The following is an 18,578-nucleotide window of genomic DNA, read 5'->3' as shown; positions in this document are numbered from 1 at the left end:
GCTATGTCAATTGCTATATGGGATAAAAATATTATTTTCAGGTTTTGCTCAAATCTGAAGTCTGATGTTGCCTGATATCATATGATGCTTAAAAATGCATTCAAATAGGTTAACAAACTTTGCACCATCTACATAAAAATGTATCGTAATTTTTATCTTTACTCTCTGGAAACACCGTAAGCAACGGTCCAGCATAGTCAGACAAGGCTATATGTTCAACAAGGAAACCTGTGAATAGTTTTTCCCTCCTTTATCACACTGTCATTCCTTGGATCTGGATTTGGCTGTTTTGACAATGTTTGAACAAATGGTGAACAATAACATGAACAACAATGGTGAATAGAAATATCAGAAAACAACAGAAATATCACCGCTACATATTGTGCAAAATGCGTAGTTCTCCCTTTGATGATTTCCTGATGCATGCTCATTCGCTATGATAATCATCCTTGTACTTCTGCAAGTATTTTGGCTTTTCTCAGGTCCTGTTTCGTCCACTTGCACTATGCGATCCGCCATTTTGTTTGTTATTGCCATGCATTAAACCCTGGGCGTTAGACCAAGTCCTACAATCAATTAACCCTATACGCAGGATCGTTGCACTGTGCTTGGCACACACCATTAGCATTGCATGAAGTACACATTGATATACAGGGACAACACACACTTAGGTTAAATTTATTGAACATTACGCTTGGTAATTATTGCAGTAAATTTAGACACACAGACACATTGGAGGCTATGGGACTCAGGCTTTTATATATTTTTACATCAGAGGGCAGGGAATACAGGAGATTTTGACCAGTTTATATGATATCGGGAGATTGCCTTCGAATCTGGGAGTCTCACACAGGATCCAGGAGAGTTGGAAGCTCTGTCAGCTTCGTTTCGGGAAAATAGTCGGGGTTTTGAGACCACTCAAAGCAATAGTTTTAACCCTTCACCTCTTGAACAGTCAATATTTGTATGAACTAGCTATGATCTGCTTAAGTTGTAATTGGCACATACCATATTAGTGGTGTCCCCAGAATAGCTAAAGAACAGCTGGGAATTGTCATCACTTCGTATCAGGAAACGATACTCTCCATCTCGAGGAGGAACGAAATAACCTCTCAAACGACCTACAAAGTATTCATCAGTGTTCTTGGGTGTAGAGCCGTCTAACTGCACTTCACTGATGTAATCATCAGCATCAGTGTCCCAATCAGCATCGTCAAAGCTGTAGTAAATCAAGAGAAAAATATTTAGAGTCAGAAGGAAAGTAATAGGGAAGCACAGTGGCCTAATGGTTCAGAAACTGGACAGTTACTATCAGTGATCTCTGCGAAGGACTAATAGAAGCATGGTGGCCTAATGGTTAGGGCGCGAGCTTCATAATCGAAAGGTTGCGGGTTTGAGCCCCACCACGGCCAGTGTGTTGCATCCTTGGGCAAGACGGCTTAATTCCCAATTGCTTCACTCCACCCAGGTGCAAAATGGGGAGCTGCTGGTGGTAATCCACAGAATTAAAACCAGAGAACCAGGACTCGACCGCCATCTTGATACAGGCATGGAGCAAAAATTGAGGGTATTTGGTTTCCCTCGGAATACGCTCGAGGCATTTGTTGTCATGCAACGCGACATGGATGATGGGCGTATTTGAGAGACGCACTTGATGCGACCTCTAAAAGAGAGAGTACCTGCGCATCAGTTGCGGACTTGTTGAAGCGGAAATGATTCTGATATATCTTAATGGCAGCGGAATAATTGTTGAAGTGTGCTGGTACTTAGGTGTAGCGCACATTAAATCATCACCATTTATTTATTTATTTATTTATTTAATAGTTTGGTCAAGCATAAAAAAGAAAAGATCATTTACATGATCTTGTGGTTTTCACTACCAGATCTCAGTTTGATCAAAATTCCATCCCTCAATACAACATGTATATTGTATAACAAAGAAGATATATCAACCTCCTTGCTGTAGGGTCATTGCATAACAAAGGAGTTGGATTAACCTCAGATATATATCTATTGTTATATGCAATTCGCCTATTACTGTGTGGGAAAGAATTTTGGTTAAAATGACTTCCAGTATAGAAACCCAGGATCCATGTATTATATTGAGTTATCATTCACTTTTGAGCCATTCCTAAGACAAAAAAAACAAATGTTTAGTCCTTCGCTGATAGAGACCACTGATAGTAACTGTCCAATTTCTGAATTGTTGAGCTGCACTTCCTAACCCAACCAGTTGGCCAGTTTGATACATGTATCTAATATTTAAAGTATATTTTGCTTTGAGGTGTCAGTGACATCAGTGGCCATAGTAATAAATAGCATACATTGGTCCATATGTACACACTCAGTCAAAGGTAGCACGTTTTTAGGTCTTTGTTGCAGGTATGAAATACTTCTTAACATGCTACATAGGCCTAAATATTGACGTAAGTCCATTTACATCAAAGAAACCGCAACACAGGCCTATCAGTTGACATTAATTAATTTACATCGAAAAAACCACTACTAACTAGTGACATTAGTCCATTTAAATCAAAGAAACTGCTACATAGGCCTATCTGTTGACATTAGTTCAATTACATCAAAGAAACCGCTACATAGGCCTAACTGTTGACATAAATTCAATTACATCAAAGAAACTGCTGTATAGGCCTACCTGTTGGTATTAGTCCATATTTCCCAAAGTATTCCTCTACTTCCTGGATATGTATCCTTGGTAACAGGTGCCTTCTGGGTAATACAGATGATGGCAGTATCAGTGATGTTGTCAATTACACAGGGCACACCTAATATTAAATAACAAAACTGGTATTAGGAATAAAATGTTTCCTGTACACACACGTTGTTTATGCAGCAATTTTACAGAATTTATTTTGATAAATCGAGAAAAAAAACCAACTTTCCCACACACAAAATGCCTAAGAACAATATTTGAAAGCATTTTTCTCATAGTTTGTTAAATAGCCACATTGTTTTCACACAATAAATAGAGTGTGTGTTGGCAACTACCGCACATCTCTGGCAGATTCTGTAGCCCAACTGCAAATTCTTGTTGAGCAGACTTTTTGGTCTCCATGATTATACGGGCTACTCCAGTTGAAATCCACACTACCCCTATGAAAGATTTTGGAAATATCTTCTGCAGGGGAGTATGTTTTTTAAATGTAATTGATCAGGGTTGATCATTTTGAAACCATACTTCCCCTGTATTATGGCTTTACCTATATCTTCCACAACTGGAGTAAGTATTTTAAGTGGAAGTTACCCAAGTTGTCTATTCTAACCAAAACACATACTCCCTCTATGGAAGATTTCAGTTAAATCTTCCCCCAGGGTAGCATGGATTTTAAATGGAATAGCCCTATATCAGCTTCCACGCTGACTTCTGACTTTCCATTTGTGTTCATTTGAAGGATCCGCTATATCCTACATGGATGTCATGATACCTAAAAACAAGTTTTTTAAAGTCTTAATTGTCAAATGTATTTTCAAGACATCACAAATATTCTTGTTTATTTTGCCAAACGCACATAACTGATATAATTTAAATTTATATCATCTTTTTCTAAACATTTATACTATTTTGCCCCTTTATCTATACCTCCAACTGTGACAGTAGTTTCTGCTTGGTCATAGAAGTAATTGCCATTGATGGCGATTGCTGTTCCTCCCTCAACGCTCCCAGAGGATGGAAAAACATGAGTTATCTCTGGAAAATACAAACATTAATACTACTGTTAAAAGATTCACCTCTTACAAAATACTGAACTGACATGGTGTGGTTTATATTAACATTCCTTCCCCTTCCATATGTAAGTATTTAATTGTTTTTTAAAAACAGACCTATTATAGGAAAAATTTCATTTGAATAAACCAACAGCTGTACATGATCTGACCACGATCTTATTTCCAGGCCTTGCCGTTCGAGGCCAGAGATCGCTCTTGTTCGCCACCGCTCACTTGATTTCTAGTGAGCGATTTCCCACTCGCCATAGACACTAAATATCACTCGCTGCGAATCAACCAAAATCAGCAATTTTAGCATCTAACCAAGAGTAGAAAGTCGAAAATGAAGCGCGCATTTCAACATAATTACATAAATATCGTTTAAAAGACCAACGCTCTGCTTGATTATACCCAAATAAGTGTTTTTTGTGAAAATTCTACCACTCACCTAGAATCATGCTAGCAAGTCATTAACCACTCGCCTATAAAATCTAGACGGCAAGGCCTGTATTTCAATATACAATGCGAATGCACAACCTTGCTACTTAACGGAAATATTAACCAATCACGAGTGAGTTGAAAATACTTCTGTGTTAAATGCATTACGCACACACATTACTGCATCCGTGAACATATTTGTTGCTTGTGTTTCTATTTTATTTTTATGGTATTTTGAGAAAAAAATCTGATTTTTGCCGAATTTTTGAAATAAACAAAATTTCAGCATTTCTTTTTCTTCAAATTGCGCGATTTTACAAACGCGCGCGCGAGCTTTGAGACAAACCTTTTTTTTGGCCTTATTTCCATTAACCCCAACTCCCTATCTGCTTTTTGCTTAAGTGGAAGGGAAGAAGGAAGGGATAAAGATGATGAAGAGCAAAGTTGTTTTCTCCACCCAGGATTTGACTCACTGACCCCTCGGGTGCCAACCAGCAGATCGCTGCCCGCCCAACGGTTTCGTGCATATGTAGTTTGGAAGGATTGCACAATCGGATCATGTGGGATGCATGGTCTTGCTGTCCCTTTGTGCTGTATTGTTGTGTATGGCCTGGGTGTTAGGGAAAGGGCCTTGTATAATTTCCTTGCACTGCAGTGGTATAGAGCCAAAGGCAGCCAGGCACAAATATCAAACCTTACAATACTCTTGTTTCAAATGCTGCATACATGTTATGTTCTGCGCTTCTCATTTTTTGCATATTTCCCAAGGTTCTATTTACTTTTTTTACGAACCATGTGTCTTATACATGTAGCTTACCTGCATGTGTTTGATAGTTGTAAATCTTGTTCTGTCCACTGACACACAGTGACTGGGGCTCATTGTAACAACGTCCATACTCTCCAGATATGAGAAAACTGAACTGCTGTGATTCTGTGAATTAAACAAATATTGTGAAGAGATGCCAAAGATGTATATGATGACGTAGGCTCTTACCAGGAAGGAGAGCTCAATCTAGCCAAGACATTCAAACAAAATTGCAGTTCACATTTGCTTTTTGATCTGAATAACATTAACACTGTGCTTAGGTATTATGTGTGTAATGTATTAATTGAGCTAAGTGCTACAAGCACTAAACTTTGTAACATTCAAGCTTAACACTCAAATTATGATATTCCACTTAAAATCCACACTCCCTCCCCCGTACGTAGAAGATTATAGAAATATCTTCCAGAGGGGAGTATGAATTTTTAAATGGAATGAACACATTAGGCAGTTAAATATTCCTGTTGGCAAAGAACTACCACCTGGTGCAGATGCAAGTTGGGTTGATGGAAATGCCTCAATAGGTTTAGGTCTGCTGTCTAGATGTAAAGTCAACCTCAGCAAATGGGGATATCGAAAGAATACAGATGTAACCTGCGATTGTGGAACAGAACCACAAACAATGGATTACCTACTGTGTTGCCCTCAACTGGAGCAAACATGCACAACTGCTGACTTAGCAGTTTACAATGAGAATGCTGAAAAATGTGTGCAGCACTGGCTGAAACACACTTAATCTTGTGCTGTGGACACGCTAAAAGGAAGATTAGGCAGTTCCATTTGAAATTCATACACCTTCTGAGAAAGATTCAACCTGAATCTTCTACAGAGGGAGGGTAAGTTTCAAATAGAGCTGCCTATTCATTCCATTTGAAATTAATACTACCCCTGTGGGAGATATTTCCAAAATCTTCTACAGAGGAGTATGGATTTTAAATGGAATAGCCCATTATCATTCAATTTTGGGCTTTGCTGATAAATGTAGGAGGTGCACCTTTTTAGTCTCTATGCATGACAATCCAGTGCATGGTGGATTTACCACAGTATGCACTAGGCTATTCATAATCCAGACTCAAAGTCTAACCTAATCTAATGGGCTACTCCGGTTGAAATCCAATACACCCCCTATGGAAGACATGACCTTATTCTTAGTCAGTGGGAGTGGTCTATTATGTAGACACATAATCTGATTGGACAATCGCATGATTTTGGGTGTCGTCTATCAGGCTGTAGATGACACCACGTCATCATGAGTGTTGAATGATAACGCGTAACACGCTCATAGAGGTGCGCGTATGTATCACGTTGTATACGTAGACCCACGCACTAGCAGTACGCACAACAAGAGATGTAGGGAGTGTGAATTTCAAATGGGGTTATCTGAATGTGTGATTCCATTATTTTATAAATCTTCACATCCTACGTGGGAGATTAAGATAATGAATGAATGAATGAATGAATGAATGAATGAATGAATGAATGAATCTTTATTTCCATAATAAAAAACAACAAAATACAATGAAATTCAACATCAAAAAAATAAAATAAAACAAGACAATTATGGAGGATATGATTGAGATGTCTTCCATAGGGGGTGTATGAGTATCAACAGGAATTAGCCCAATGCATTCAACCAAATGGCTTACCAATGAAAGTTCCTTTGGGCTTGACAATCATGTTACCCCAGTTGGAGCTGCCATCATTGTCAAGAGTAATGCCATATCTATATAGTAAAATAAAAATGCAGTGTTAGGTAATTACTGGATAACACATGAATTGCACTTGAGGTATTCTGTATTTACTTTTACCATGTGTGGTCAATCCACTGTCAGCTGGCGATATCTCACGTCCCACACAGCCCGAGAAGCCCCTCACTGAGAAATGACAAAAGCACTGTCATAAAAGTAGCTAAACCCTATTGCATGTGGGCTCACTGGCTGTTACCACATACACTTGTTTTGAAAGCTGATTTGTTACGTGTATGTTTCTGTATTATATTGTTGTAACTACTTGAAACAGTTTTGCAAAATCCTCGATATCCTATTACTCTGATGACAAAGTGCTGCTCTCAAGGAGGAATTTCCAAGGGAAACAAAATGAGAGTGGCCTTTGGTCTTGAAAATGTTGACCAGCCCTAGTCTACTTTTACTGATGATTATTATCTATATTTCATTGCATTTTAAATACTTACAGGTCATCTGTTTCAGGATCTGTCAGATCACAGATATATGTTCCCCAATACACTCTGAAATAAAATTGATTGATTATTAATTGGTTATTTATTTGTAAACATAGTGGCGGAGAAAAGAGGGAGCGGGGAGGGGGAATTTCCCCCACAGAAATGGAGCAAAAATTTGGCTTTGCCCCTCATGCTAAAAAGCTGGTTAGGCTACTGTGTAAACAGTTTCATGTCATACTGTCAGCAACTGATGTTTGACAGTGCTTCTTGCATGAATCAAAATAAGCACTTTACACTAAATATAAAAAACTGGGTGGGATTCACACCCGAGACCCCTCGCATGCCAAGCACTGGGTGGGCGACACTTTGCCATGGGTGTTGGGCTTCGCTGGCCAGTGAAACCGTGCCTGGGCGATTGCGTCATCACACCACGTGGGATGCACGCACGAACAGCGCATATATCAAGTAGTATTTTGTAGTACCTGGTACTATTACATTGTAGGGTTAAGGAGTGGGGTATGAACGTTTTGACAGTATTTATTGTGGGACATTAGAGCACATCAGACATATCGAATTGCATTCTGAATACGAAGAATGTCCTTCTGATATCAAATAATTTTGATTTTTTAAATTCGCAATGTAATACACATTTTATGGCAAATGATTAAAAATTGATATTTTTGATATTTAACAGTACTCGAAGTAAATTTGATAAATCTGATGATTTATACTTAAAGTGTATGTAGGTGGGATGAAAAGCCGACGATCAATTGAAAATTTTGACCTTTTGTATTGAAGAATTATGAAAAAATTAGGTCTTTTGGGGAAAAAAATCCATATCTTCAACATGAAAGGTCAAAATTTTCAATTGATCGTCAGCTTTTCCTCCCAGCTACATACACTTTAAGAATATGTCATTAGATTTATAAAATTTACTTCGAGGACTGTTATATATCAAAATGTGAAAATATCAAATTTTAATAATTTGTCATAAAATTTGTATTATATCGTGAATTTCAAAAATGAAAATTATTTGATATCAGAAAGACATTCTTCGATTCAGAATGCAATTGGATGTCTGATGTGCTCGCATGTCCCACAAAAAATACTGTCGAAACACTCAAAACACTCATTCCAGATCCCTTAAGCAAGCCTATATCTATATTGAGTTTCGATAGTGGTAACCTAAACCTAACAGCCTACGGGCTTTTTGGCGACGGAAAGGGAAAGGAAAGAAGAAAGGAATAAAGAGAGAAAACAAAGAAAGAAGTTGTTTGCTCTGGGTGGGATTCAAACCCGAGACCCCTCATATGCCAAGCACTGGGTCGGCGACACTTTGCCATGGGTGTTGGGCTTTGCTGGCCAGCGAAACCGTGCCTATATATCACTTGGGCGAGTGCGTCATCACACCACGTGGGATGCATGCACGAACAACGCATTTTCATCAAGTAGCATTTTGTAGTACCTGGTACTGTTAGGGTTAATATAGATTACTTGGTTATGTGGTTTACAACTAAGCAGGAGGCCTCCAAGTCAGCATAACATATACAGAGCAAAAATATCATGATAAATACCCGCATTTTTAATATTCATACCATCTGCACTTGCTGGCAGAAAAGAACAGCCTACCTGTTTACATTTTGACAGTGTACACAGCATAAACACAGAAGTGTGGTTTTGATTGGCTAATTCAATCATCTGAAAATCATAACAGACAGGTAATCTGATTGGCCGATTATGCATCAAAGCAATCTGCGCAGAGCGGCAATCATCAAAACCTCGTGTAGTAGATCTGTCATTCCCGGTACTTTGCAGACAAAAACTTTAAGTTGTTACATCCCACCCCTACCTCGGGTGCACTTTCAGAGTGACATGGATTGGGATATGCAAATATCACATGTTAGTTCCAAAGCCAGTCTTGTTCTTGGTCTCATGAGGAGAAACCTATAGATACAACTGTTCCACCAAAGGAAAAATCAGCGTACACAGCTCTGGGACATTATAAAACTCCATGTGGAGTACGCTTCGGTTGTATGGGATCCATACACCAAAACACACACCAATAAACTCGAAAAAATACAAAGGAATGCAGCGACATTTGTTAAAAATAACCATGAACAATCCCCTGGAATAGTCACTCACACCATAAAAGAGTGGAATACACTTCCAGACTCAATCACTAGCTCACCAAGTATTGAAACCTTTAAGAAACGCTGCACAAATTTCATCTAGAATTTCTCAACCCCCTGCACATGCCTGGCTTTAATGCTCTATTAAGAGCCCAGCCAAAAACCGAGCAGAAGCAGAATATTCTCTCAACGATTCTCCGTGACGGTAACCCAACAGCGTTATAACGCCAATGGTCTCATACATTGGACCGAGTCACAGAGGTCAACGACAACATGTAAGAAAAATTAATTAACTTGAACTAGAGGCCCTGTACCAAATAGAGACTTTGCGAGTGTAACAACCCTTTGATAAAAACGTGAGAAGTGGGTAAGTGCAATAGATGGAACAACCCCGACCGACTCACCGAGAGAATAGGAAAGAGAAGGCCTCGAAATGCCCGGATGAAATGGACTAATGTAGTATGTAGTTCCAGCAACTGTAACTCAGTAGTCAGTATCTTTATTATAACATTATGACGTTATGTAGGATAGAACTGAAGGCATGCTGGCAGTTCCTCGAGAACTCTAGCTTCGAATTTGCACACGATAGTTACGCATTCGATGCTAAAGTACGGTACTTTACTATGGTTTTTCGGTTGGACAGCGGTGCAATTTTTTACACCAGATGTTATTTCGATGAGTCAACTGTATCTTTTGAGCAAGATTTGCGTATTTTGGACAGTCTAAAATTTTGCTGAACTGTAATTTTAACAACGTTTTTGATGCAATCACCTGTCGTGATCGGCTGTGTTACAGTGTTTTATACTTCTGAACTTCCATTGCTTTGCACGGTGTCATGCTTCAGCGAATCCGACTAGATTTTGAATGCAATGGTCTCTAGCCTAGAATGTGAAGCTATCGGTAAGCAAATTCTTGGCTCGAGTTCTAGAGCAAAGAATTTGTAATGTGGTATGTAGCCCATGGGCTGCCGAATTATGCAGCCTTATCGCTGCGTGTGACCAGGAAAGTTGAGAAACTCTAGTAGTCTAGGCAAGCTTTTATTCCCGCAGGAAATGAATCTTAAGAGAAAAAGTTCATCGATTTATACATTACAGTTACCGGTGCCCTGCTAGGCTACTACCTTGATAAATAGGTGATGAAATTCCTGATGGCGAAACTAACACAAACTTCCGAAATATAAAATCAGCTTTACTGGCCTACGAGCTGTTTTCATACAAGCTGTTGATAAAGTGCGGGCAACGCTAGCATTTGATTGGCTGAAAGTTTTACACTTGTTTCTTTGTATGGCCATAAGTTGTTGGTGAATAAAAGGGAAATAAAAAAGGGAAATGAACCAAAAACAAAAGAGAACCAAAGAAAGAAGGAGAGAAAGAAAAAAAAGAAGAAAAATATTGAATTTGACTGGAAAAAGATAATTGAGGATAATTCCTGATCATATAAATCTGACACCATTTCCATTAATGTGGGAGCTATTTCATTACCGTTGTATTTCTGGTGAGTTATCATCAATATCATCAGCATCTTCTTGTTGAGTTCTTGCTACCAGGTCGGTGTACAGCTTGCCACGAATATCAACCAAAGTTCCTTTAATAAAATGAGACATATGTTCAACGATTTTAGTGTATTTTTTGTGAAATGTAGCGTGATCCACTTTAAGAGGTTTTACATATTGTTTGATAATATTGAGCGTAATCTTTACATAACGTCCGTACTTTTATTTTTTCTCTCTTTATGAAGAAAGTCGCAAATATAAAACGTAGATAACTTAGTAGCCTATTATGTTTGACAGAATAACGAACACAAACCTGGGGTTCCTGAGGTCGGGTTTACAGTGTCAATAGTTGGGGTACGACTATCACTATACTGAAACATAAAAAGGAAAATAGAAAAGTGTTTATTTTGTCATCATCTCTACTTAGTATACACTGCTTCAGGATATCCATTGATTGATTAATTGATCATTAATCGATTGATTGATTGATTGACTAATTGATTTATTGATTTACCAATCGATTGATTGATATGTTGATTGATCAATCAACTGATTGATCGTTCATTATTCATGTTTTAGGCCTAATTATTGTTTTACCTCAAATTTATAATGGTTTTCATTGTTACAGTAATGACCACCAAGTAATTTACCCAATCAGGCACGTGCTAAACACAAAATACACTATTTCAGGATATAAATGGATTGATAGATTGATGTTTATATTTATTTATTGATTGATTGATAAACCGACTAATCGTTCATCAATTATTATTACTATTACTATCATCTTCATCATCATCATCATCATCATCATCATCATCATCATCATCATCATCATCATCATCATCATCATCATCATCATCATCTGCTTATAATCAACATTTTAGTCCTAATTATTGTTTTACCTCAAATGTACAATGGTTTTCATTGTTGCAGTACCGACCACCAAGTTTTGTTATTTCTGTGCCGTCAACGAATAAAAGTATCGTGTATTTTCCAACAGTGGCAGACCTAAAGGGTAATAAGTATGAAACATTTGAAAAGGTTGACACTATAATAATGAAGTGGGGTTCTGTTCTCATCATTTACATTAAAATGTATTAAAAGTAACGCATATTCATCCCAGGTTGAACTTGAATATTGCAAGTGCGTTTCATGTATCAATTCTTAATTATATTTTTTATAGATATTTCATTTTCATCTTACTTGATATAGGCTATTATACATACCTAGTGTCACATGTTATTCTCTCAACATTGGACCAGTATGGTAACACATCACATTCTATCGTAGCTGTAGCATTGCGTAAGAATACTTTGTTGCCCTTATTTTCATTACCTTCCCCAAAGCTGAAAGGATCTGGTGAAAATTCTGAAAAGCCAAATCAATTGAAATTAATAACTAGCATTCGTATGTTAACATATTTTAATTACAATTCGGATACTCATGTGAATAATTTTGAATGAAGACTTGCCTAGACTTTGACAACCGTATAATAGGCACTGTGCTCTTTGAACAAGTTCATTTCTAATGTTAATTTCAACAGATTATGTTCTTTTCGAACAATTTCTAGTAAAATGAAGACGTCAGACTCACATTTTTTTAGTTCATTACTCGTTGACTGCCGATAAACGTCCCAATAAATCGGACTTAGTCACCGGTCAGTTCTCATGATAGATTTCCATGGCTAACGATGGTTAACTATGAAAACATGTTAAAGGACATCAAGAAAATTTTCTAAGTTATTTATTTTGAGCTCTTTCGAGTATCGACGAGTAATTCTGTAGATTTAGGTTTTGTCTGTGACTGCTATGTGAGGCCGTCGTAGGTCGTACGGGGCTCAAACTCGGTGGGTGGGTGTAGCTCTGTCCTGGCAAGAAGAAGTTTATGTTCGTTAAGTCATCCGACCCCTGGGCCCCCCTCCCAGGGGTCATTTGAGGTCAAATGACTAAAACTGTCATATGGGCATGAAACTAGGTCGTACGAGGCTCAAACTCGGTGGGTGGGTGTAGTTCTGTCCTGGCAAGAAGAAGTTTATGTTCGTTAAGTCATCCGACCCGGGGCCCCTCCCAGGGGTCATTTGAGGTCAAATGACTAAAAACTGTCATATGGGCATGAAACTAGGTCGTACGGGGCGCAAACTCGGTGGGTGGGTATAGTTCTGTGCTGGCAAGAAGATGTTTATGTTCGTTAAGTCATCTGACCACGGGGTCCCCTCCCTGGGGTCATCTGAGGTCAAATTACTAAAAACTGTCATATGGGCATGAAACTTGTGGGTACAGTCAACATTTAGAGTTATAAGTTTAGGTCATTTTGGGGTCATCCAATGTCACCCTGGGGTCATCTGAGGTCAAATTACTAAAACTGTCATATGGGGATGTAACTTGTGGGTACAGTCAACATTTAGCGGCAAATTTTTGGAAGGTTATTTTGGGGTCGCCAGGGGTCATCTGAGGTCAACTTAGGAAAAACTGTCGTATGGGCATGTCACCATCAGCCTGTTAACCGCGCCCAGCCGAGAACCGCCAAATATGGGTAACCGCCTAGTCTATTTTAAAACTGATGCATCAATGACTATGTTCATCATGTCATATAGAGGCCTTGCATGCGACGTATCATCCCGTAAATATGGCGGACTACTCAAATGCATTCAACAACAGCATGATTGCAATCTACCGTGACAGTTCGTCTCACACACATAATCCTGCACTACGATCAAATAGGTTGATGACAACATTTGATTGAATGGACTGCACTCCGCCATAACTACGGTGAAGGACACCGGTTGAAAACCTTTGTTTGGAGCCAATCAATAATTTCATGCAGGGCCTCTATTGTATCATTCTCACATAGATATAGAAATACTAAATTCGTTCACTATCTATATTTTTACTTCTAGTAGAGCTCCAATCTAAGGGTTAAAGTTATGTTTTAGGTTAGGTTAGGATTTTTTAAAAGTACCCAGTACAGTGAACCTTATGGTACAAATGCGCGCGAAAATTTTAGCATAGGCCTATTGAAACTAAACTGGTGAAATATGGGACAAAAGTGGAATAAATTCGCGCAAAGCGCTAAAATGGCATTTTGTGGCTATAAAATGGCCAAATATGAGGTTAATTTCGACACAAACCAATACACAGGCGTCAATATTGGGGGTAATTATATTGACCATCCCCTGGCAAAATATTGTGGCATTTATCCCCCCCGATCTACGCCTATGTAATTTAGAGCCCTCTGACTCCATCGGTCTCCTCTCCCTCTCTCTCCTCCCCCCATCCTTCCTTTTTTTTTCTTCCTCCCGGAAACTCTAAGTAATAGGCACAAAGGACCAATATGCGATACGTAATCTATTTCCTCTTCTTTCTATATCTAACCTCCTTGGGCCTACATATTATTATTAGTACTGATATATCATACGCTGGCGAAATTACGTAATTAATCGGATTAATTAACATACTGAGCAATAGGTGAATTTTGACAAAAGGAGTTGTCCTTGTCAATTTGTAGACATGTACTTTTGATTATTTACATAGCTTCTTCTCCAATCACTGTGTAAACATCCATCCAAAAATCTGATTGCTATTATTATATGGATATTATTATATGGATGAATGGACATATCACAAAAGGATTGCTTATCTCAATAGGGCATGTACTTAAGCATTTTTTTTAACTGACCGGCGTTATTGGGCGTTTTATCGGAGGTCACCGAGTAATGCCGAAGATCAAAATCGATTTTATGTATTGTGTATGTATCATAGGACGCTCGTATTAATTGTCTCTATGCGCTTGAGAATTCAACAATATAAATAATGGTAGCTCTATTATAATACACATTAATGTTTTAAGCAGATAAAATTCCAAAATATAATATGTTTTCTGCCTTTGCTTGTCACGTGGTAGGCCTATGTTGAAGTTGCGATTATATTTTTAAATAAGTTTCAGATGAATAACAATAAGACAAGTGGCCGAGTGGTCTAAGGCGCTAGGCCCATAGAGTACTAAGCGTTGCGCCGTGAGTTCGAACCCCGCCTCTGCCAAACTTTAAAAGAAGTAAATTAAAATTTGACTTTTTTTAATTTCATATTTGGGAAATGTGACTGGGAGAATTTATGTATGGTGTGGAGTGGTGTGATAGGGCATGTACTTTAACTGGCCGGCGCGGTCCGGTGACTAAGTCTTTATTGGGCGTTTTATCGGCAGTCAACGAGTAATGTACGTTTCACCACAACACCAGTGGTTTCATGAGACTGGCAACCCATCACATCTGACTGTTTCCTTTTATAGGCTACAAGAACTGCCGTAGAAGGCGCGATGAGTTGGTATAACACTCTTAACAAGGACTACTCCCTATTCCATAAAAATACAGAACTTTTTTTTTTGATTAAAATACTACTACCCTGTTTTGCCAAATGAAACATAGCTAAATCTTAATCCTTTAGTTCTAACTGCCAATAAAAGTAAGATTATTTCCAAACATTTACCAAACATTTTTCAAATATCAAAATTTGACTTTTATGCCAGTTAGAACTAAGGAATTCAGATTAGGATTTTTTTCATTTGGTAAAACAGGATAATATTTTTAGTCCCAAGTAATTAGTGTTGTATTTTTCTGGAATAGGCTGTAGGGGCCTGCGTTCCTTATTGTTAAATCGCAGAATCGACCCCTTTTAAATCATATTTCCTCAACCACGATAAAAAAAAAAAATTCTCAATCGTCTACGTACCTGTTCCTTCAATTACAATTCTTGTTGCTCCCCGAGTACTCCCTCTTCGTGGGTTGATTTGATTTACTCTAGGGTAGGCGTGGACACCGGAACCTGAATTAAAAGAGAAACGCTGATCAGTGGCGTAGCCAGGATTTTGGAACCGAGGGGGCACAACTTGTAAATGTACCGACGGAAATATTTTTTACCGACGGAAGTTGTGATTTGTTGACCCAAATTTTTTTAGCATGGTTTGAAAAAGTGAAGAGCAAAAAAAAAAAAAAAAAAGGATAAGAGGCGCTACTAACATAAAAACACATATTTTTTATGTGCAATTGTCAATTTTTCATCATTTTCGTTACAATTCTCCTCATTTTTCTGTCCCCCTGGATGGAAAATAGTCTATTGTTAACCCAATTTTTTTTTTCAACAACGCCTTCCGTCTACCGACGGCCTTACATGAACCGACGCCCATGACGAGCGGGGGGCCCCCCCCCACTGGCTACGCCACTGACGCTGATCAGCTCTCTTTAAACACGTTAAACGCTATACATGATTGTTCACTGTTACAGCTGAAATGAGTAATAGCTTTGATGATATAATTAGAAAACAAAGGTTGACAAAGAACCACTTTTGTCCATTATGGAACGCTCACTCAAAATGGTTCTAAACAGATTCGTTTGACTCCGAATAGCTATTCTTTAACAAACCGTTTCAGGTTTTCAGAAAACACTTTTAGGTTCTTTGCAGATCCCTCTTAGATTTTTTGTCCAAAGCCCTCATAATTATGAGGGGTTTTTTTTGACCAAAAAGTGTTCTAAGGTTCTGTAAAGTTGGAAAGGGTTCTTCAACAAATTAAAAAGGTTCTTTAGAACTTTTGGAGCTTTTTATAAAACCATTTTTAAGAAGGTTCTGTATGGAGGACAAAAGATTTCATTTTAATACTTGCTTGTTTTGCTTTTATTTTGACTATCGTCATTGTTACTGCTGTTTTAATAATAAATTATTGTTTTTGTTTTTGTAATTTTTATTTTTGGAAATTTTTATTGTTTATAATTCTTTTTTTTTTAAATTCAAATTGGTTTCTCAAAGGTCAGTATTTATTCCGGTCACATTAATGGGGCATATAGATTTAGTCAATGGTAACCATGATTTGTTCGAGACGCTTGGTCAAGATAAGTTTAAACAATATCTTTATCGTCTCGATCAGTCCTTTGATCTCGAAGCAGACAAACAGATACTATTATCTGTCGGTAACGACGACAGAAAGTGACTTTGTATTTAGGCCCGGTTCAGTGTCGTCGGTGTCGTACATATGCTCTAATGTCGTAATATTCCTTTTTTTTTAAATAGATGATCCATACACTGCAAAAAAATTTTACTCAACATTGAGTAAAAAGGTCACAACTCAACAAATGAGTAAAAAATTACTCAACATTGAGCTCATATAGGTCACAACTCAACAAATAAGTAAAAACTACTCAACATTTATCAATATGAGCTCAATGTTGAGTACTTTTTTACTCATTTGTTGAGTTGTGACCTATATGAGTTCAATGTTGAGTATTTTTTTACTCATTTGTTGAGTTGTGACCTTTTACTCAATGTTGAGTAAAATACTTTTTGCAGTGTACTCGTTTATTTTTGATCCCGTACTATTCGTTTTGATAATACTGTTCATTTTGATTAGGTATATTATCGCTTTGAACCGATAATCTTATCTTATCAAAATGATTTGTTTCCGGTTTATTTTAACATGTTAAGTAACTGTTCAAATTGACAAGATATTCAACTCATTATTTGACAAGATTACCCATTATATTTTCATTTCAAGACACAAAAAACAGCACACTTATACGGTATTTCACTAGTTGAATAATATTAAATATATTTTGACATAGACTGACGTCGAATACGAACCGGGCCATGCATTACACAATATAGTTCTCTTGGATTATCGTAGACTCCTCTCAGAATTTTGTTGTCGAAGAACCTTTATCATTAAGAGGGTTCTTGAACCAAAATCTAAACTTCTTTGTAAAGGTTCCTCAAAGCTGAAAATGGTTCTTTAAAAAAACAAAATCCGCTTATTTTAGAAGGGCTCTGGAGGAAGAGCCTTTAAACCGTTATTTCCGCGAGCATGTATCATTCCCTCTCGTTTCCTCTCCACCTCACCCCAGAGCTCACCCTGCCTCGCTTTGTCTCCCTTATGTTCTTTTTCATCTTTCTGACATATATTTCATTTAAAAAACCTTTGCTTTTTGCAGCATGCAACTGCATACATTTATTGCAAAATAACCAAATCTTCATGCTTCATAATGATTACAATTTTCCTTGGAAAAACGATCACGATCAAAGAAAGAGTACAAATAAACACAAAATTGAATGTATACAAACGTTGCTATTGTATAAGAATATAAAATCGTCACCATATGAAATTAACACGCGTAAGAAGCAACATTTCAGTTTAAAGTTCAATGATTCAAATGTACGAAAGAAATGTATTATGGTAATCTTTAAATGGAAGAATAACAAGAAAACTTACCCAAAATCTCCAGAAACAATAGGGCTAGAAGAATGACAATTCTTACTGTCGGTAGGGACGCCATTTCCATGGCTCCCTGATAGTGATAGACGCTTTGAATGTCTGGTTACATTATGATAGTATACACAGGTGGGCACAGAGATTGACAACTCCGTGGACTAAATAAATACTATACATCTACAGAGATTAGATAAGAAAATAACATTTTATTTGTCTTATACTATTTGTGTGCTCACGATCGTCTGTTATGAAATCGTACATCCTTCAAAACACTTGTGATTACAATCTCATACATTAGACCTGATAACATCTTTTAATTAGGAATTGAATGTTTTAACTTTGGGAGTTTGGTAAATAAAAATATTATAACTTGAATACGGTATGCTATTAGTAGGCCTACTAATCTCGATTCCAGAAAAATACAACATTAAATGTTTTGGGATTTGAAAATATTATCCTGTTTTGTAAATGAAACGTTGTTATGTCCTAATCCTTTAGTTAGTTCTAACTGGCAATAAAAGTCAGATTATAAAATTTGGC

General features: G+C 37.5%; 1 protein-coding gene across 1 annotated transcript in view; it reads right to left on the bottom strand.

The window, feature by feature from the left end:
• Positions 1–18,102, bottom strand: part of LOC140150287 (fibrocystin-L-like) — a 119,621-nt gene extending 101,519 nt beyond the window's left edge. The window contains exons 1-11 of the mRNA XM_072172293.1: positions 18,039–18,102; positions 12,017–12,158; positions 11,693–11,798; positions 11,101–11,158; positions 10,777–10,879; positions 7,179–7,232; positions 6,634–6,710; positions 4,982–5,095; positions 3,602–3,709; positions 2,657–2,786; positions 1,009–1,219 (exon numbers count right to left, since the gene is read on the bottom strand). Of these exons, the coding sequence (XP_072028394.1) occupies positions 1,009–1,219; positions 2,657–2,786; positions 3,602–3,709; positions 4,982–5,095; positions 6,634–6,710; positions 7,179–7,232; positions 10,777–10,879; positions 11,101–11,158; positions 11,693–11,798; positions 12,017–12,158; positions 18,039–18,102 (1,167 nt within the window). The remainder of the gene's footprint in view (positions 1–1,008; positions 1,220–2,656; positions 2,787–3,601; positions 3,710–4,981; positions 5,096–6,633; positions 6,711–7,178; positions 7,233–10,776; positions 10,880–11,100; positions 11,159–11,692; positions 11,799–12,016; positions 12,159–18,038) is intronic.
• Between the last annotated feature and the right edge of the window lie 476 nt (positions 18,103–18,578).

Source organism: Amphiura filiformis, chromosome 4 (genome assembly GCF_039555335.1).
Source record: "Amphiura filiformis chromosome 4, Afil_fr2py, whole genome shotgun sequence".
Classification (NCBI taxonomy): domain Eukaryota; kingdom Metazoa; phylum Echinodermata; class Ophiuroidea; order Amphilepidida; family Amphiuridae; genus Amphiura; species Amphiura filiformis.
Note: the sequence above shows the minus strand (reverse complement) of the source record. Positions and strands in the feature narration are given on the sequence as shown.